This window comes from Thunnus maccoyii, chromosome 15 (genome assembly GCF_910596095.1).
Source record: "Thunnus maccoyii chromosome 15, fThuMac1.1, whole genome shotgun sequence".
Classification (NCBI taxonomy): Eukaryota; Metazoa; Chordata; class Actinopteri; order Scombriformes; family Scombridae; genus Thunnus; species Thunnus maccoyii.
In genome coordinates this window covers 17,794,937-17,815,257 of record NC_056547.1, presented here as the reverse complement: position 1 = coordinate 17,815,257, position 20,321 = coordinate 17,794,937, and the positions used below count along the sequence as shown (strand labels likewise).

Genomic DNA, 20,321 nt, shown 5'->3' with positions numbered 1-20,321 from the left:
GTAGGTCCCTGATCAATGATAATACATTTAATTTGTACCGCACTTTTCATTCATAGTGAAACTTAGAGTGTTACGGTATTAATAACAGAACACACAATATAAAGCAACTAGAAATACCGGCTCGCGGTTGTATGTCTCTGCCAACCAATCAAATTGCAGTTTACATCCATGTCCGTCCAGATTCATATAATATTTGTGGTGAAGACTTTAAAGGAATTTAATAAAAGGTATTAAGTGTACTTTCCTTGTATGTGTTCACATACTTGGCCAATAAAGCTGATTCTGATTGAACACAAAGTTGTAGCCATGACAGCAGGCAAAGCTTCAGATATGGATGTTGCTGCAAAGAAGCCACACAGACTAAATCATGTTCAACCCGGCAGCACAGAAGATCAATACAATCACTCCAGTTTTAAGGTGGGCACCCAAGATTAGTGTCACCAACTCAGTATCCGACCAAATGTGAAATATGGCGTTGAATAATGGTCGGTAAATGTGCAATATAACAAAATCATATGTGCAACAACTCTCCCCCTTTCTTTTCATGTTTACATTCTTTACATCTCACACCTGTGCAATGTCCAGAAATTATTTATTATTCAGTTTTTTATATGGATTTTTTGATAGAGCTCTCTATACTGTTTTTCTTTTTATTTATCTGTTTTTAACGGGACCATTCTCGTAATTTCGTTCTGCTTTGCATAACTGATGTTTTGCTGGATGACAATAAAACGATTTTGAATCTTGAATTTTGAAGTGTTTTTGCAGAACATTATGATGTCGCAGTGAAGTTGACCTTTGACCTTTTTGGATATAAAATGTCATCACTTCATCCTATAGACATTTGTGTGAAACGTTGTCATAATTAGCATATGAATTATTGAGTTGTGGCCAAAAAAAGTGTTTTGTTAGGTCACAGTGACCTTGACCTTTGACCACCAAATTCTAATCAGTTCATCTTAACTCTTATTATTATTCCTCATCATAATGAGTTAAGATGAAAAAGCCTTCCTAAATAGAAATGTTTTTTCCTTTTAGAGACCCACTGTACAAATACATACATACAGCCAAAATATATATAACCATGACATTGTGAAATATTACATTTTATTAATCAATTACATGCTAACATTATGAACTATTTGTTTCATGTGAACAGTTTTATTTACAAATGTCTTTCTTGCAAATGATTAAATAATGCAGCAGGACTCCAGAGAAAGTTATGAAATCATTTATTCCCAGCACATGTGGTCGTGTACATCTCCAGCATGTGCACATGAGAAGCATCATCATTGACATTAGGCTGTACATGAACAGTGGTCACCTCTCCTGCTCGCTCACTCCCTCACACACACACGCACACGCTTACACACACTCTGTCACACAGAGAGACAGATGATCGGTCAGGCCCCTCGGGAGACCAGAACTGCTCACCGGAGTTCCGCCCGACTTGGCATCACGTCAGCTCTATACGCACTAATTTTTGAGTCGAACAGTTTACTGTGCTGTGGTACTCATGTCCTTGTAAACACCACAAGAGCTACAGTCCCGGCTCTGGTGTGTGTGGTGAGACGAACACACAGACGCTTTTTTAGTCTCGACATTCTTTTTTTTGTTATTTTTTTGTTCTCCTTGTCATAGGCGGATAAGAAGAGGGTGTGGCTGTAGGACTACTGACTACACATCAAGCTTGAGTTTTGTGATTTTTCAGTGCAGGCTTGGTCTCTAACATCTGGAAAAAGAAGGAGGGGGGGAGGGGGTTACACTCACCAAGACCCAAATTACTCCTCTCTTCCCCATCTTCCACATGTTCTTTACTAAATGGCAAGCTAAACACAGTTTGATCATACCAACAGGAAAAAGTTCATGACGAGTACTGACATAATCAAGTCTTCTTTGCAAGAAACGAAAAAATGATACACATGCACACACACATACACACTTTCTGACACTTAGAGGGCGTGCAATGCACACAAACATACGTACTGTATGCACTTCAACATTGCCAGACACTGTGTACCAAAAAAATTAAGGGGGTCGACTAAACCAACAGCGACTCCCAGGACCTGTGTGAGGTTTCCTGTCACTTTTCAAAAGGTGAGGGCACTCAAAAACACTTGATCTGCACTTCCTGTGTTCAGCTACATAAAAACAACACAAGATTCTGGAGATGGATGTGGAGCTGCCATGATTTTCTAGTCTACAGGATAAGACAATTGAAACCAGGCTGTCGCGCTGATACGTTTCTACCAGACTGCTGCGTAATGGGTAAGTTTCTTGTGAAGCAGATTCTGGCATAGGAGGGTTCAGGACTTTGTACATGCGGCGCACAAGCAACTCCACTAGATGAGGGTTTAATTTGCCATCTGATGAATGCTTCTAATGACCAAGATGTACAGAGCCAACGAGGCTTTTCCTCTAAAAATGCCTATCAATCGGAAACCATTTGGTCCACATTATAGTAGGTTTTTTGGATAGGCGTTACTGCTCTGCGTGTCAGTCTTCTACAGAGGCTCGCTCCCGTTTTTTTCTGCACATACATGGCCAAAATCCCAGAAGGCGTAAACCACACTCCTTTCAACCAGTGTTTCAAAGAAAGCACGGAAAGCAGAGGAGTAAAAGATGAGGCGTATGTGTGCTCCATGTGTTTGTTTGCGTGAATGTGAGTAAAAGAGCTTAAAAAAAAAAAAAAAAAAAGAAGCCAATATGGCACCAAAAACAAGTAATTTCAATGAGAGCAATAGAAAACGCTCAGCCATAAATAGAAGCATCAACTAAAAACGGTAAAAAGCGCAGGCCAAACAGGACGTACTTTTAAGATAGAGTGTGTGTGACATCGTGTCGACGTGGGGGGGGGGGGGCAGACAGATATGGCTGGAAGTCTAAAAATCACATCAGGTGACTCTACGGGACACGTATGAATGAAATCAGTCCGTCCAACAAATTCCAAGAAAAAAAAAAAAAAAAAAAAGATTTGAATGATGGCGACAAGATCCACAAATGACGCCACCTCCACAAATTTAGCCTGGATATTATCAGGGGTTACCAAGCTGATCAATAAATGGTTCACTATGACAACCCCCCGCGCGAATGTTAAACAAGCAGAGTAAGTTGGGATTCTCCTTTTAAAAGCAAGTTAGTATGTTGAGATCGCATGCTGTTCAGCAGTAAAAGGTTATCAAATACTGGCCTAGTGCTGGTTGTGCGCGTTGTGTAGGAAGGGCAACGAGCAATAAGGGAAAAAAAACAACAACTCTGCTTTCTCTCCTTCTCCTGCCAGCCAGAACATCTCTCCCCTCTCTCCTGGAGCCTCCCCCTCTCTTCGCCACACAGAACCATATAAAAGACAAAAAAAAAAAACAAAAGCAAAAAAAAAACAAAACAATAAAAATAATAAAACCAAAATACATAGAACATTAGTATCTTTCCCCTAAACCCTGTGCCTCCCAGTCTCTCCTCTTTTAACTAGTCTCCTCCGTTAATAGTGTTTTCAATATGAAACAGTGGACACACCCATGTCAGATTCTAACATTTACATGGCTTAGCGCAGTCTCTCTGCTTTCCATCCGGCAATCATTTAGAGAGAGAGAGAGAGAGAGAGAGAAAGAGAGAGAGAGAGAAAGACAGAGAGAGAGAGAGAGAGAGAGAGAAAGAGAGACAGAGAGAGGAAGTAGAGGAGTAGAGGCAGGGAGGGAGGGAGGGAGGGACAGAGGGAGGCTTCTGCTCCAAAACAGAGGGTGGAGTATTAGTGACGCCATCTGTCCTCCTCACTACTTCAGGATTAGATGGAGTCCCTCGCCCAGTTCATCTGGAGGGGGAGACAAGTGCCATAAAGGAAGAAGTCCATTAAAACCTCATCAAATAAGGATCTATTAATAAAATGCCACAGTGCAGCGAGACAAGACGCGCTCTATGAACTCACCTTCGACAGTGCTGATCAAAAAACAGCTCTCGTCAGGCAAGTTGTAAACCATCTGGAGAAGACAAAAAAACAAAAGTGCAATGCTTCAGTTGATCAAATATTGTTGTTTTAGAAGTAACTGTCATGAATAGCTGACAACAGTACAGTATGTGTGTCAGACTGTAAATTACATGCAAATAAGTGACGCTGCGGACTGTGGAGTTGTTGTTCCTGGTTAGATAGCACACAAACTAGTGGCAGACTGCTTGTTTCTTCCTCCCTGCAGAGTGATGGAGTCTCCGGCCATCTACTCTTACTCTCCACTCAGCCTTTATTTTTGTATTTCAAATACAATGTGGAGGGTCTTACTGTTTTATAAACATGTATAAGCAACATTTCGCTCTTACTGTCTTTTAATGGTAAATTTAGACAAAAAAAAAAAAAAAAAAAGGAAAAGTTTTGGCCTCTTGTGGGCAGTGCAACAAACTGTAAACACTACACTGACATATCACCTTATAAAGAAAGTTTGGCGAGGTAGCAGCTAGTTGCCTTTTTACACATCAAGCAGACATGGAGCAACTGATGAGACCAATATTAGCTCTCCTTTTAGCTTTATTTTATGTACTGTATGTCCTTTTTGTGCTTCGGTTTTGCATGTTTCAATTAGTGTTTAACAACGCAGCACAATGTTGTCTTATACACCCATATTTCTGTTAATAGTCCCCATTTCATTACTTTGAATGTCTTGTATCATGTGTTTCTGTATTGCATGTTTTAATTAGTAGCTGACAATGTATTATAATGTCCTGCATGATATTTTTGACTTACATTGATATTCTCTTCTCTTTCTATTAATTTTCTAATGTGTGTAAATTACCTCAATAACTAAGTAATTTTAAATATGTATATATATATTTTTTTCCTTAAAGGTGACTTTGTCTGTGCAGGATGAAAAATTCTGGCACATTAACAGCAATGTATATTAATGTGCACTGCCGTTAAATAAACTGATAAATAAAAATAAATGAATTAAGCTCAACCAACTCCTGAGAGAAATATCTGTCTCTTTAACTGCTAAATAATAAACTATGTTCACCTGTTGGTTGCTAACTTTGTCTGCTGTTTGGCGCTGGGCAGGTAGTGTACAGCAGGTTTATCAGAGCTTTTATTTTTTACAGAATACAGCTGCCTGCTGCTGCAGAAAAGAAGTGGGGTCGACAGTGAGGTTAAATCGAAACACTAAACTGCGAGCCGTAAAACAGTAACAGCAGTAAACAGTGAGCTGAAAATTGCTTCAAGGCTCCATGGCTGCAAGGAACTATAAAACTGGATGAAAAGTCTCTGTTGGTTCATCGCTAGGAGGGACCCATTTCACAGTGGATAGTTGTTTGACCCATTGTTACTATAAAAATACTGAGTGAAGCAGCTTTAATTTCATTTTACTTGTATCCATCAGCTGTTGAAGAAAATAATTCAAGTCCTGTTCACGAGTTTACTGTAGAGTGCCGGTTTAACAAGGCATGCCTGCACACTGGTGAACTCAGAGACACAGAGCAGATCTGAGTCGGTCAGCTGACCCACAGCAATGACAGGGAAGAACTTTTATACAGTAAAACAAAAGCAGTGATCAGACTGTATGTAAATAGTGAGTACTGTAAGGCAGTGATCAGACGGGATGCAAATACAGCTGGGAACAAATGGCGAGAAGGGGGAGCGGGAGATATTTGAGCTTCACTGTGCAGCATTTACATTCAGACCTTAGGGTGTGACACACAGTTGGCATATCTCAAGATCAAGGGGCCAAACCAGCAGGGGGCAGGAAGCTGCTGCTGCTCCCAGGCGGGTAGGACAGCACATCAATAAAATATATCCCAAAAAGCTGAGTGATTAAGGTAATCATCAGTATCCATGATGATGGTTTTTCCTGATTATGATAAGAGAGTGGTGCGTCCCACAGTTTACCTTTTTAATTCCACCCTCCCACTTCACAAAGAGTACCCTCCACTGCTGAGAGTGTGATACTCTAAATGCTAAAGTGCTAATGGAGAGGATCCATTTGGCAAAGGGCTCTGTGTGTGTGTGTGTGTGTGTGTGTGTGTGTGTGTGTGTGTGTGTGTGTGTGTGTGTGTTGTTACCTGATCACTAAGCAGGATGTGTATGCCTGTAGGACCCTGTCTGTACACCTGGTTGATATTTCCCAGTGGAAGGCTGCACACACACGCCATCTTGCGGATCAGTTCTGCTGCTGTCAGCTCCTCTAGATACAGAGCGTGGTACACTGCACAGACACACAACGCAGAGAGAGAGAGGTTTTAAAACTACATCCGTCCATTACTCCATAAATGTCACGTTGCTATCAGTCGGGACACACAGAGCTTCTTTACCATGTAAACTAGGGGAGATGCTGTGCTCTCCATTTTCATTGCTGCTGTGTCTCTCCAGCAGGGGGCTCTCCCGAGGCGACTCCTGACAGACGTACACCGTCAACCTTGGACGCACCGATCTACACACACAGAAAACAGTTTCACGCACTGATAAACACTGTCAGCTTAAAAATGCTCATAGAGGTGGACACAACATACACACACACACATGCAACACACCTGGATTTAAGTGCATTGAAGAGTCTGATCCCATCTGCTGGCCCGCAAATCTGGACCAGGTCGTCCCGGGTTAACTTCAACAAATCAGAACCTGTGCAAAGAAGACGGAGGACCGGTCACCTATGCTGCAGATGTTACAACATTACACCTGTGTTTTCAGTGTGTGTGTATGTGTTAGACGATGTGTGTGCACCTGAGAAGTGAGAGAAGAGCCGTGTGTAGGAGTTGAAGCGGTTTTTCAGAAGCCACTTCTGGGCGTCCTGTATGGAGGCAGTGGGGCTCAACTGCTGCAGAGGGCAAACAGGATGTGAACACATTTACACAGATTCATCCTAGTTTTACTTTCACTCATTCACTGGAATCATCCATCTATTAATGTCTGATGTAACTAGTGCTGCAAGTAATTATTTTTGATATTGATTAAACTACAATCTATTTAATCCCTTGTGTGTGTGTAATGCTTAATGACAACTGCTAAAAAAAGAAACTGAAGTGAAGATTCTTCAAACCATTATTTCATCATTTTCTGTCAAATCACTGTTTTGTAGTGTCAGTACCAGATGTGACCACAGTAGCAGTCTAAAATGTGTTTTGCTCATTGTTCCTTCACCTGCATGTTTGAGCTTCACTGTGCAGAATGATGTATGTGCAGATGTTTGACACTAGAAAGCTGTTTTCACATTCATCCGCTGAAGGAGGAACGTTTCTCTGAATGACTGAGTGAAAGGGTGATTTGTGGCATCACAACTAGTTTGGAGCCAAACCTGGTCTAGATGCAACTGGATATAATGGACCAGTGGAAACTTGAAGCCTCCAGTGCACAAACACTGAAAATGGACTTTACAGTGGAGTAACAGACACCCTGTGTCCAGAAGTTAACTTTTGGTTTAGCTGCAGGGTCATTTTTATTCTATTTTATCTTCTTTTTATACTCCTTTTAATCCTATTTTTTTATGTGTCTTCTTATCATCTTTTTATGCACCATTTCTTTTCTTAATGCCTTTTATGTAAAGCACTTTCAATTGTTGAAAAGGTGCTACAGAAATCATCTCGCTTTGCCTTCTGAAATGAACAATATTTGCATATTAATAGATTCTGGATTTTTAAATGAGGGAGAAGGAGGAGATGTGATTTTAATGAGGTAATTCAATTTTTGGATATTATTATTCTAAGCAGATATTTTACAACATGTCTGGAAGGGATCTTTAAATAAACATCTTCAGTGTTGTGGAATATTAATAAAAATGAGTAAAATCTCATTCACAACGGCATATTAAACAAAACAATGGAACGACATAATGTGAGGTCACTTATAACATATTGTAGTAAACTGAATTGGGACGCCGTGTATCAGTATATGATACAGCAGCAAAGCAAATGACTCAAACGGTGTAACAGGCATTTTCTTACTATGACAAGTCTACATGTCTGCTGTGAAAAAGCACACGTGTTACTAATAACATGAACAATGGCTCCTTCAATTCAAGTGTCCCTGTAAGCCATGACAGTTTTGACAGTGAGCCAGGATGCACAGTACCAGCATCCTGGTGCAGCTAAATGGAATTCAACCATTATTTTTTTATTGTTTGCATCTGTACTTTTCCTACTGTGACACATAAAAAAAAATCTCCAGTGGAAAAACACCAAATTAATCTTTCATTCTTTAAAGGACCGATGTGTAAGATTTAGGGGGATTGATTGCCAGAAATGGAATATAATATTCATAAGTATGTTTTAATTAGTGTATAATCACCTGAAAATAAGAATCGTTGTGTTTTTGTTACCTTAGAATGAGCCCTTTATATCTACATAGGGTCCTCTTCCACAGAGGTCACCATGTTGCACCGCCATGTTTCTACAGTAGCCCAGATCGGACAAACCAAACACCGGCTCTAGAGAGGGCCTATTCAGTTGGTTGCAATCTGCAACCTCACTGCTACATGCCAATAAATCCTACACACTGGTCCTTTAACCTCTGCACCAGTTCCTACAAAGTTCGTAGATTGCGGACTAACCTCTGTGTTGCCATGGCTGCCAGGGTCTGCCTGGTGATTGGGAGAAGAAGAGTCACTGGAAAACAAGAGAGAACAATTAAGAGAGGTGAGAACAACACACACCTCATTTAAAAGGCCAAACTGCGCGCGCGCACACACGCACACACGCGCACACACACACACAGTTACCTGTCCGGTACTGAGGAGGTCGTGTAGGTGGACAGTGGGGTGGAGGTGAAGGAGGGAGTAGCTGCCTGGTTGGTGCTGACGTAGGCGGTGTCTGGCCAGGGTGAGCACTGAGAAAAGACACACACACATCTAAATACTCAATCATTATATCACAACCCATGACATAAGTTATTTACATTGAACTCCAACCACCCAGAAACAAAAGCTTAAGGGTTGAGGGAAAAGTTTAGATTGGGAATTTAGCTTTGCGCCTCTCTATCCCACCTTACATCAAAGAGACATGATCTGCAAAAAGGCATTATGACATCCCGTTCCCAGCAGCTGAGGGTCTAGTGTCTAGAAGCTTCACACTAGTGTCTAAAAAGGGGGGAGGGCAGATTGTGAATGGAGTGATGGGGAGGGGGAGGAGTGGAGGAGAGGAGAGCAGGGTGCTTACACTGCCTCTCTTGGCCAAGGAGTCGCCACAGTCAGCGGGAAGTGTCCGCTTGCTGGACTTTTTCAGCTCGTGGTCACCCGCATCCTCTATGATGGGCTCAAGCCTCGTCTACATACAGACACACAGTAGAAGTTAGCCAGCCTCACACACACACACAACCAGTAACCCCGTGAACACACTCCATCACCTGATAAATGACCTGAGGGCAGTTTAACTGTGCCATACAAGTGAGTGAGATGTAGAGCTGCAATGATTAGTCGATTGATGGAAAGTTCACTGGCAATTTTATTGAGATATTTATTGAGAAAAATTGTTTCATTAAGCAAAAATGTGAAATTTTGTTGCTTTTCTTCATGTTACATTATTGTAAATCTAATATTTTGGGGGTTTCAGCTGTTGATTGGACAAAATTAAGACACCTTTTCAGCAGATTAATCCATAATAAAAATAATTGTTAGTTGCAGCCCTAATGAAATGTAAACTATATTTTTCGGGGCACACTGTGACAAAACCTTTAAACACATTTTAAAGACTAAAACACATTGATAATGTTTTTTCACATTTTAGCTCATTTACTACCTCACCCGACATAAAAACCATCTCTGCTGACATTGTAGAAATTAATTAAATTTTGTGAAATAAAATATTTGCATTCAAGAAAAAAGAGCAGATAATGTCATACATTTAAAGAGCGTGGCTATCGTTAAGGTTGTCGTCTACACACTTAACTGATAACGACATGCGTCAGGATCTAGGTGGCTTACCGTCACTGCTAAACAATTTACTTGGTGAAACCTTGTTTGTTGTGTTGTGAGTCTTATTATTGCTGCCATTTTCCATTTTCCAAAGCATACCAGACACCATCCTCTCTTCTAAGCAGCCACCGGTTTCAGTTCATGTCACTGCAGCTTTAAAATATACGTGCAGAGACTTCAAAACATGCTATGACACAGCTAATCCATCACAGTGAGCGATCAGTCGACTTGATGTTTTTATCGAAGTTGTGTTTTCACAATTCGTAATTTCGAAAAACACAGCAGTGCAGCAGAGAGTTTTAAAACCTGCAGTGTTTTATTGATGTGCCTGTTAGAAGCTCCGCCATCAAACATCTGTGACTCAGTTGCTGAACAGAATTTAATTCATGAGCTGTATGTTGTGAGTGAAAAAACAACAAAAAAAACCCCTAATTTTCTTCAAAATCACACCATTCAGTCATGAAACCAGTCACTTAGAGCTAAAACAACAGTCAGAAAATTTATCGGGAACAATCTTGATGATTGATTAATAGTTTAAGTACTAATAAAGCAAAAAGTTAGTTAGTTCAAGCTTGTAAAATGTGAGGATTACTGCTTTTCTATCTCTTATATTGTTGAAAAATAAATATTTTTGGCTTTAAAAATTTAAAAGGCATCACCTGGACTCTGAGAAACTGTGATGGACATTCTCTGACGTTTTATACGTTTAAAACTCATAAATATAATTTATAGATGAATGAATAATGACAATTATAAGTTAAGTTGCAGCTCTACCAATAGCTGTCAGGAAATCTAAGGCACTGGCAAATGCTTAGGAAAATGGTTGGCAGTACTGATTTTGGGTTTTATCAATAAAAGTGACTTGAAAACACTAGTATGGTTATTTTTAACCCTGTAGTGGAAACATATATTTTAACATGATAGCCCCACGAATGTAAACTGAGCCTGAGTGCTTGCTAGTACTATAGCCTAGTTAGTGCTGAAGCATGAAGTTCGAAAGAGTTGTATAACTAGCGTGAGATGTGCTGAGAAGGCCTGACAGCAGCTGCATACTGACCTCTGACAGGATAGTGGTATCATAAGAAGGCTGGTACTTTTCCTTCTCTTGAGCTGTGCGCTTCTCCATCTTCTCCCTGTCTGTCTTTTGTTTACGATCTGCCCCCTTTGGCTAAACGGCAGAGAGAGGAAGTGGAAAGGAATGGGACAACAGATTTAATTGCTGTGAGTGTCGACACATGAGGCGTCAAAGAATGTCAACATAATTTCAGTCAGTGGAAAAACTTCCCCTCGTGAGAGAGCAAGTGTGTACCTTGAAGACTTTGATTTGGCAGGAGGCTGAGTGGAGGTGCTCTGTGTACTCTCCACTCTCTCCCTGGGCGAACGTGTCAATCTGGATCCTGAAGGGGACGCCCTTCTCTCCGCCGTGCTTCCTGGGAGTGAACTCTGTGCTGATGCAGTGCACCTGCAGATGGCCGGGGAGACGAGGAGTACAAGTGTTGTCAAAATATGTGTTTGATGTGGAAATTCAGTGGCACGCTCAACAGATGGCACAAAAAGAGAATTCATACAGTTTGTGTGTATGTGGTTTGTGTCAGTGAGGATGTGGGTGTGTTACCTGCACAAAAACAGAAGCTCTTTTGTTTAAGTCCCAGAGGAACTCTGCAGCGTTAAGCTGGGAGGGGTGAGTCTTCGGCTCCACAATGCCCACTGACATGGGGATATCTGTCTCACACGAACACACGCACACATATTTGAACTCCAAATACATACACACATGAGACGGTTAAAGTAAACATTTCTTGCCAGGCATCATTACCGATGTCAAGGAGACGGTCGCCAGGACGATTCCACTTCCAGCCCTCCAGCTGCTGGTGCTCTGTGTACTGCAGCCGGCGGTCATGGAACACCACTCGCACTATGCTCTGCACACAAACACACGTCCTCGTAGGTATAAACTGGACTTTGCTTGCTAGAGGTAAAATCTTTCTTCAACTGACTGGATTTTTCTCACCTTCACCATCTTGTTATTGAGCTCTGGAAACTCCCCTGTTTTCCTGTTGTCCAACAAACGCACCTCGTAAGACTGGCCTGAGAGAGAGGAAGAGAGGGAGATCATAGAAAGAAAGAAACTTGATGAGAGAGTGAATGTAAATATTCTGTGTAATGATCTCTTCGACGAGTATCGGCTTTGTATGTTACGTGATTTAGGTGAGAACTTGAAGTCCCGGGATCTAAACGTTCTGTTCTTTGTTTCCTCCATATTTCTGACAAAACAATCAATTCCAGGACTTCCTAGGTCAATTGTCTTGGGAAAAAAACTTTGAAACAACAAACTGCTTGCAGTAGACAGCTTTTAAAAAATGGTGGTTTTTAAAACAGTGGGGTCAAGCACACTCAACCTCGGGTCATCAGTAGGAACTACCACTTGAGCTGGAACTTCTGTGGGAGCAGGAACTTAATTTAGACGCAGGTTCCTCTGGTTAAAATGCAGGTCAGTTCCTGAGTCTCTACATGTGACTGTGAAGTTCCTGTGGTGGAAAAGGGCGACATTTCCTTTTTGTTTTATTGCTCATTATACAATGATTTAAAAGCCTTTGTTTTTCTTCTAGTTGGGTGCCTAAAAAAAGACCTGAGTTGTGTTATAGGTGTGTATTTTTTGTGGCAGACTTTATTTGTAGATGTTGAGACAAATGTCTTGGTTTGCAATGTATTTTATTCATTGTACTTGCTTTATTTGTGGAAATTCCATCAAGGTTATCATGTGAGTACATCTCAGATATATTGCCTCTGAGTAAGTCAGTAAATGATGGCATCATAGGAAAATTCCCCTCTTGACCAAACCCCCGCAAAAGATTAAATGTTGTTGCTGCATATTAGCAGCACCAGCCATTCTGTAAATTAATTTTTTTATGTATGAATTCTGTTAAATCCTCTGTATTCCCATGAAAATTGGGCTCAAAAATTGACAGCTTCTGTCCTGCAGTTCACACGTTTCCGCTTCTTGTTAGAAATAGACTGTTGCTAGTTCCTCCCTTTTTGTTAATCCTTTTATGTTCTATTAAATTAAGTAAATCTCTGTTTGTGCCATAAAGGAATGTAGCAGAGTCAAAGCCAAACTGGTGACACGCAACATTAAACTGCAAAGTAGAAGCCAAAAGAGGCTGCCATTCACCTCAGGAAGGTTTTATTTTACAGTAATTATACTAATGTGCAATAAATTAATGTGGTAATTTATTGATGTAAAAATGATAGAGGGTGTAGCCCTAGAGCACAAAGATGTGGTTTGTTTACAGATCACAATCCAACACATAAGCCTTCATGTGCAGATTAGTAATCTAAATTTTAAAAAGTAAAAAAAAAACAAAAAAAAAAACCCCAAGTACAAGCAGGACTTTCTCCTGAATGCACGTATTGTGCGTCTCACCTTGGTTTAGGTATGTGAGCGTCTCGTCGTGCAGCTTGACAGCAGGCGAGGTGGCGGCGCACAACACATACTGGAATGGGGGATTTTTGGTCTCGTTTTCAGGAGGAAGGCTGGAGTCCTCCTGCTTAAAGATTGGCAAAGCCAGCACATCACTGCGAGAGAGAGACAGAGGGAAGAAAGACGAGTGAGAGACAGATTGTAAACATGGATACGATGTGGAAACGACAAGCAAGAAAACAATTAACCCTCATAAAAAACAAGTTGTGACACGGCTTAAATCGTTTATGCATGTAGAGCTAATTGGTGCTGCATTTCTCAATCATTTAAAATTGGCTTTTTTTCCCCTTTAAGTTTATTAAAAGCTCTGGGCTTTTAATAAATCACTAATACCATGTGGGATCCATCTTGATGGCGACATAATCACCGTGACCTCCAGAATATATTCCTCAAGATTGGATGTTTTTTGTTTTTCCCACTTTGCAATTACCTCACATCAAAATGGATTATGCCATTTAGCAAACTGTTGCATGCTCCATTTTTGGCTGGACTATACTTTACCTCCTCATAGTGTGGAATTATTAAACGGCTTATTTTAGAATAAGCTCTCTATCGATCAAATGGCTCTCTTATTATGTATGCATGAGACTGCAGCAGGATAAATGAACAAAAACACCCAGAGATAGCCTGAGCTGCTGACACACACTATCTCTCACACTTGGCAGCCACTCTAGACAACCAAGCCGTCCTCAGCTCACCCTGACAAATGCTGCGGGAGTGTCAATGAGTGCACAGTGAACGGGAGCATGTGTGTGTGTGTGTGTGTGTGTGTGCTATCCATGCAAAGAAATGTAGATCATGGCATCTCATTACCTGGAAAACTTTTTGGCAAGTCTCTAAACTTGAGCCATACTTAAAAAAAAAAAAAACAACTTGACAGTTTCAAGACATTCCTTCAGCACCTTCCTCCAAATCTGTTTCCAAACACAGGCTTCCAAACAGCAGCCTTCAAGATTTATTCAGTCTTAAATCACTTTTCTCTCGACCGCTTGCTGGTGTGTTTTCTCTGCAGAGTGGGTGCTCGGACGGTGCCAGCCTGGGTGCCGCAGCCCCGTTTAGCCCGGCTGCCCAGGAAAACTACATCTGCTTCCTGAAATCTGAGGAGCTGGTTCCACAGAAACACACTGAGACATTCTGTTCCTACCAGCTGCTGGCTCCAAACATGCCCACCCCTACCCCACAGATAGCACCACCCCTGCAGCCACTGACACCACACACACACACAGACACTCTCGCTAATTCACATACATGCAACCCATCACTTGAGTATCTGTAAACTCGCTTACTCTCATAAGAGACTGGCACACACATGTCTACGCATGCAGATAAATGCATGGCGCTAAAAGCAGATGGCCGAGGAGGCAGCTGATAAGATACATGCATGTCCTGCGAGATTCTTGCCTTCGTCACACACATATCATTACCTCCTGTAACCTTTTACATTATACAGGCCAAACATACCAACAGTTACGGATAGTTTCCAAAACCACCACCGTTATGTCAACAGTAGGGCTGAGCAATATATCGATATCGTGATACGAGACTAGTTATCGTCTTAGATTTTGGATATCGTAATATTGTGATATGGCATGTGTCGTTTTTTTCCTGGTTTTAAACGCTGCATTACAGTAAAGTGATTTTTAATTTTCTGAACTTACCAGACTGTTCTAGCCTTTCTATTATTTGCCTTTATCCGCTTAATATCCACATTACTGATGATTATTTATAAAAAACCTCATTGTGTAATTATTTTGTGAAAACACCAATAGTCATCTCTACAGTATTGTCACTGTCCAGGTATTTGGTCAAAAATATTGTGATATTTGATTTCATCCTTATCGCCAAACCCTAGTCAACAGAATCCTTCTTTACCAGCTAAAACAACAAATGAAGGAAACTTTCATACAACCTTCACAGACAGATCATCAACAAGTTATCCTGACTAACCGGCGTTATTTTGCTTTCATGAGATTCTATGTTTTAGAAATGATGGAATAACCTCAGTGACTAAGATATGTTGCAATAACCATGTGTCATTAGAGTGAACTGTAAACACTGAGGGTGAATATTTGTTGCTGGGCTGCAGGTATTTCCTGAAATGTGAGCATAGTGACGTGTGTATCTACCGGTGCCAATACTATACCTGCGCTGTCAGTACTGATATCATAACAATACTTTTTCCGATAGCTCAGTTTGGGGAATGTGAAATATGCTGCACTGCTTACGGTAGCAGTGGTAAATAACGAACTCAGCCAAAAATAAAAAAAAAATACAATCTTGTTTAAAGTTGTAACAGTGTTCTGATTTCCATGAGGACATATCTGATCATAGAATAAATAAACAAGCCATCTGATGCAAACTCCTGTTACTTAACGCTTTTATACACACTTTGATACTGGATGCTTACGACACATTACAGTTGGTACTCATAAAGTATTGCGGTTGGATACTCAGCCCTGGTAGCTATGATGACACTGTTCCTCTTGTTTAGACTGGAAAAATCATGAGATGATTAATGAAAACCTTTGGAGTGGAATAAAACAAGTCAGAAAAATCCAAATGGCGCAAAGACAATCTGACTAAATGTTCATAACCATGGTCATGAAACACCTATCACCTATTATATCATTAATTCAACAGAACAGTTGGACACAAAATCCTCTTTCATATCCAAATGGGTGGTCCAGTGTATCCTGTATTGAAAGAGAGCATCTGGCACTCATCTCTCCAAGTTCGTTTACTCTTTTGGGGGACTTTCCTATCAAAAAGATTCAAATCAGACCATTCAACTCAGACACAATGTACAGCATTTTGTTCCCACATACCACTGGCCCTAAAGCCAGTCTAAGGGGCCAAAACAGGGCCTTTCCTGTACACTTCCTCTGTGTTATCTTGAAATGTACCCAGAGTTTAGGGTCTCTTTATGGTAAACACAGGATGAACTGATATAGCTGTCTTTTCTGTGGGCTTTAGAGAAATTATTAATCTTTGTCCCTGATCATGGCACCCTGCAGCGACTGCCCTGCTCCAAATCCCAAAACAAAGAGAAAGCCATCACACCCAGTACAAAGGGAATAACACACACAGGGAGGAGAGGGGGAGGGCTGTAGTGTTAACACTTGCAGACAGACTGTATGTTGTTTTCTCTAAAGCTGAGAAGCCGGAGAGTTGGCATGTCGGCTCCGTGTCTAACCTCATGCTGTAGGCTCCAGCCCCCAGCTCCTGCCCGATGCCGGACAGGCTGGCATCGAAGTCGTGCACCAGCCCCGACTCGATGGTGGCGTCGTCCATCTTCAGCACCCAGGCCATCGGCCCCAGCTCCTTGTCCTCTGCTTCTACTCGGGGGGCCGCCAGCTTGCTTTCAGGTACGAGAGACAGGTCTGCTAGCGAGGAGGAGGAGGAGGAGGAAGAAGAAGAGTGGGCTCTCTGCAGCTGCTGAGTGACACCGCGGAGAGGAAAGTTACGCTGCTAGCCCGTTAGCTGCTCCTTCACAAGCTGGCCAGGAGAATCGGTAGCTTTCCACAGAGGCTGCATGCATCGCCATTATCTCCACTCGGGGTCACTTTTGGGGGGCTCTTGGGGTTGCTCCACAGCTGGCAGACTGTCTGAAAGTAGCGACAAGTTAGGGTCCGCTCAGCGAGCAAAACGTTAGTCGTGACTGAAAGATGCGAGCTGGTTGTCAGCATGCTAACGTTAGCTAACAGCTAGCGAGCTTTACGAAGGCATCTTAAGCAAGCTAGCGTGAATATAGCAGCTTCGTTTGAGTCTTAAAGCAGTCTAGCGAACGTTAGCTCAACGAAACGCAACAAGCAGAGCGGATATTGTTTTAGTCCACACGCCGCCGCATCCCACGCAGCGCCTGCACAGCTGTTGCTACCTAGCTATCAAGCTAACTAGCATCACTTTGCTCTTGAATCGACTGATGTCCGGTGAGCTACGCGTAGCTCTCCTGTACCGTCCCAGCGCGCTCTCCTCTTCTCATCGCGGTGCTGGAAACACCGCTAAGGCTCCCAGTCTTCGACACGCAGTCCTTTAACCATCCAGAGTGCAGCGGTTGACACAAAACCAGGCATCAACATGGCTCCCGCAGCACACAGACACAGACCCGTTGCTCCGTGCTGCCAGGACGTCGGACAGCCAATCAGAAGGCGCCTCCTGGGCCCAGCGCAGGGTGATTAGCCAATCAGCGGCCTCCTAGCTTGCGTCATTGTGTCCAACTGTAGTTGCGCTCCTGCCTCCCATAAACTATAATAATACATCTACAAAGTTATTAATGTCAACAAAGATGAAATAATGATGCACATACATGCCTCTTGCTTTACTCACAGACATAAATAACTCTTACGAACTAATAACAGGGCGCTAATTGATCTTATCAATAGTAAAATTAAGCAATAACCAAAATAGTTATTCATTAACCTGATAAGCGACGCTGTCCCACCCATGGGACACTTAAGGCTTGGCATTATTTTCAGAATCACTTTTACTCATTCTGACTTCCTGGTTGTAACCTTTTATCTTTTTAAATGAGACCAGGGTTATAAATGTAATCAAAGGGTTGAAAAACAGTAACCTTCTTATTTTGGTGCCTGGTAAGAGGTTAACATGTCTTATAGTCAGTGATGGAAAGTAACTAAGTACATTTACTCAATTACTGTACTTAAGTACAATTTCGAGGTACTTGTACTTTACTTGAGTATTTCCAATTGATACTACTTTATACTTCCACTCCTCTACATTTAAGTTGGAAATATTGTACTTTCTACTCCACTACTCCTACATCATAAAGCTTTAGTTACTTTACGGGTGAAGATTTGACACAATGGATAATATAACAAGCTTTTAAAATACAACAGACTACTGTTCTTCCACTGTAGATTATAGAGCGCTTAGAAACACACCCGCACTGTGACAGCTCAGAGGCCATAAACCAAACAAAATAAACATTTCATTTTACAGCTTTGTGAGGGTCATACCGTGTGTAACTGCTGCCGCTGTATCTCTGTACTGGGGCTCGGAAGTTTTCAGTGTAAGGCTGCCAGAACAACATGTTGCTGCAGTAAAAAGTCTCACTCCTGCTGCAAAGAAACACGACTCAGCCCGGTACCGAGGAGGTCCCAGCATGAGCTCATGGCTGCTCAATGTCACTGCTGAAGAGAAGAGTCCACACAAGCTGGTTGCAGCCTTGCTGAGTGTCCCCCTGCGCTCTCTGGTCAATAATTTTCCAGAGGTCGGACCCTGGTCAAGTGTCTTGGTTGCAAAGTTTTTTTCTCCGAGCAGGGCACACAAGCTATTTCGGCTCAAAGGGGGAAGACCCGCCTCATGAGTTAATTACTGTCGCCCCTGTCTGACTTCTCAACAATTCAGGACGCGAATAGCAACACATTGTCAACATTTAGTAAAGTAAAGATAGCGCAAAATCCGTCTGGAAAAGGCAACATTAAACACTTCTGTGCAAATATTAAATTATGCCTCTCAATTCCTTTACATTTTGAGTAACTTGTAAACAGAGGTGGAAGAAATATTGAGATACCTAAAAACGACTAGATCTCTGCTATATATTGTTGAGTTGTGTACTTAGAAATATCCTTAATGTTTCCAAACCCAGAGAAATACGTAATTTTAATAAAAGTTACAGTCATTGACTGTATATAAATATGGACGTAATGACAGCTCCCCAAAAGTGAAGCCAAAACATCTGGATCGCCCCCTGGTGGCTGGCTGCAGTTCAGGTCATAAGTCCCGCCCCTCCATGTTAGTGGATGGGACATGCACCAAACTAAACAGTCAAAGTACACGTCAAATAATTTTTTCCCAAAGGTGGTTTCTGTCAATTTAGGTTGTTCTTGTCATGCTTATGTTTTTACAAGTGCCCATTTTTCTGATGTTTGTTTGAAATTAGTTATTTGACAATATAAAAAGGGGCCTGACGTCATAATTGACAGCTGTGACAGCCGCTCTCAGACCTCCGTCAGGCGGCGGGACTCTGGCTCCAAATGACGTCACACAAGCAAGATGGCAGCTTCGGGGAAAGGAGATGTTTTGGCTTCACTTTTGGGTAGCAATAGGAAGTGAAGACGCGTCGTCCATATTTATATACAGGCATGGTAACGGTCCGTTTCATTTGGTCACCTGTCAATGGCGTCATATCCCCTTTGCGCATGCGTCAGCGTTGTGGTTGCTTGCCAGAAGCTGTCATTTTTATCCAGTTTTAAGCCACATTTTTAAGATATACTTTGTAGATAGGTCATTTTTAACTATATCTTTTAACTGGATGAAGGATTTCAGTCATCGGACGTCTGAATCTTAAGTTATCAGAGAAACAAGCTGAGCAAACACTGAGCAATGCTCGACTCACAGCCCCTACAGACGTCCTCTGTCCCCTGAAAAGTGTGGGAGAAACACTGATTTTTAATGTGAAACTGCTTTAATTCAATGTTTTTACTGGTTTTAATCACCGGGTCTGTATGTTTTGGAGAGGAGACCTCTGCGGATAATTCAGCTTCCAGTAAAAACCTCCGGAACGATGAAGGAATCCTAACCGGGAGAAGCTGACTGCAATGAAGGCAATGGTGGCTGTTTAACAATGAAAACAACTCTCAATAACACACACTACTTCACATCATCAAACTGTCTTTTGTTATTGTTTTGATCGAGAGACCTCTAGTGGCAGAAAATTACACATTGTGCATTTAAAGATCCCCTCCAGACATGTAAAATACAGTAATAATTTCTGTCTGATATGGTTTTTACACACAAAAAAAGTTATTTTGTTAAAATCCTTAAAATTACATCCACTCCTTGTAAGATGAATATTGGACTAAGACTGGCTCCAAACTATTTGTGATGTCACAAGCTCGTAGGCCAACCTCAAAACTGGATTTTCAATGAGCACAGAGAAACTTTCCACTTTCAGCAGATAAATATGAAAACATCCTTCTGGTGTCAAACTCTGCACATAC

The 20,321-nt window shown here is 41.6% G+C and overlaps 1 protein-coding gene across 3 annotated transcripts; it reads right to left on the bottom strand.

The window, feature by feature from the left end:
- Positions 1-1,215: 1,215 nt before the first annotated feature.
- ubp1 (upstream binding protein 1) lies at positions 1,216-18,596 on the bottom strand. Of its 3 annotated transcripts, XM_042435382.1 has the most exons (17): positions 18,336-18,392; positions 16,553-17,604; positions 13,303-13,454; positions 11,890-11,966; positions 11,695-11,800; positions 11,494-11,600; positions 11,188-11,340; positions 10,936-11,046; positions 9,124-9,231; positions 8,688-8,794; positions 8,520-8,574; positions 6,698-6,791; positions 6,505-6,595; positions 6,286-6,404; positions 6,037-6,179; positions 3,923-3,974; positions 1,216-3,808 (listed from the first exon to the last, which is right to left on the bottom strand). In XM_042435382.1, the coding sequence occupies exons 2-17, from the start codon at positions 16,666-16,668 to the stop codon at positions 3,771-3,773; spliced, it is 1,629 nt and encodes a 542-aa protein (XP_042291316.1). In that variant the 5' UTR covers positions 16,669-17,604; positions 18,336-18,392; the 3' UTR covers positions 1,216-3,770. The 3 variants fall into 3 exon arrangements, with proteins under 3 accessions (XP_042291316.1, XP_042291317.1, XP_042291318.1); XM_042435383.1 differs by lacking the exon at positions 16,553-17,604 and having other exon boundaries at positions 18,336-18,596; XM_042435384.1 differs by lacking the exons at positions 9,124-9,231; positions 18,336-18,392 and having other exon boundaries at positions 16,553-17,910.
- Positions 18,597-20,321: the final 1,725 nt, after the last annotated feature.

Excerpts from the sequence above, each read along its gene's own strand:
- ubp1 (XM_042435382.1), bottom strand. The coding sequence starts at position 16,668 with ATGGCCTGGGTGCTGAAGATGGACGACGCCACCATCGAGTCGGGGCTG. Across the intron at positions 8,795-9,123 it reads CCTTGGCCAAGAGAGGCAGT|TGCTCACCCTGGCCAGACAC; the intron begins GTAAGCACCCTG and ends GTCTTTTCTCAG. Across the intron at positions 6,792-8,519 it reads GCAGCCATGGCAACACAGAG|CAGTTGAGCCCCACTGCCTC; the intron begins GTTAGTCCGCAA and ends TGCCCTCTGCAG.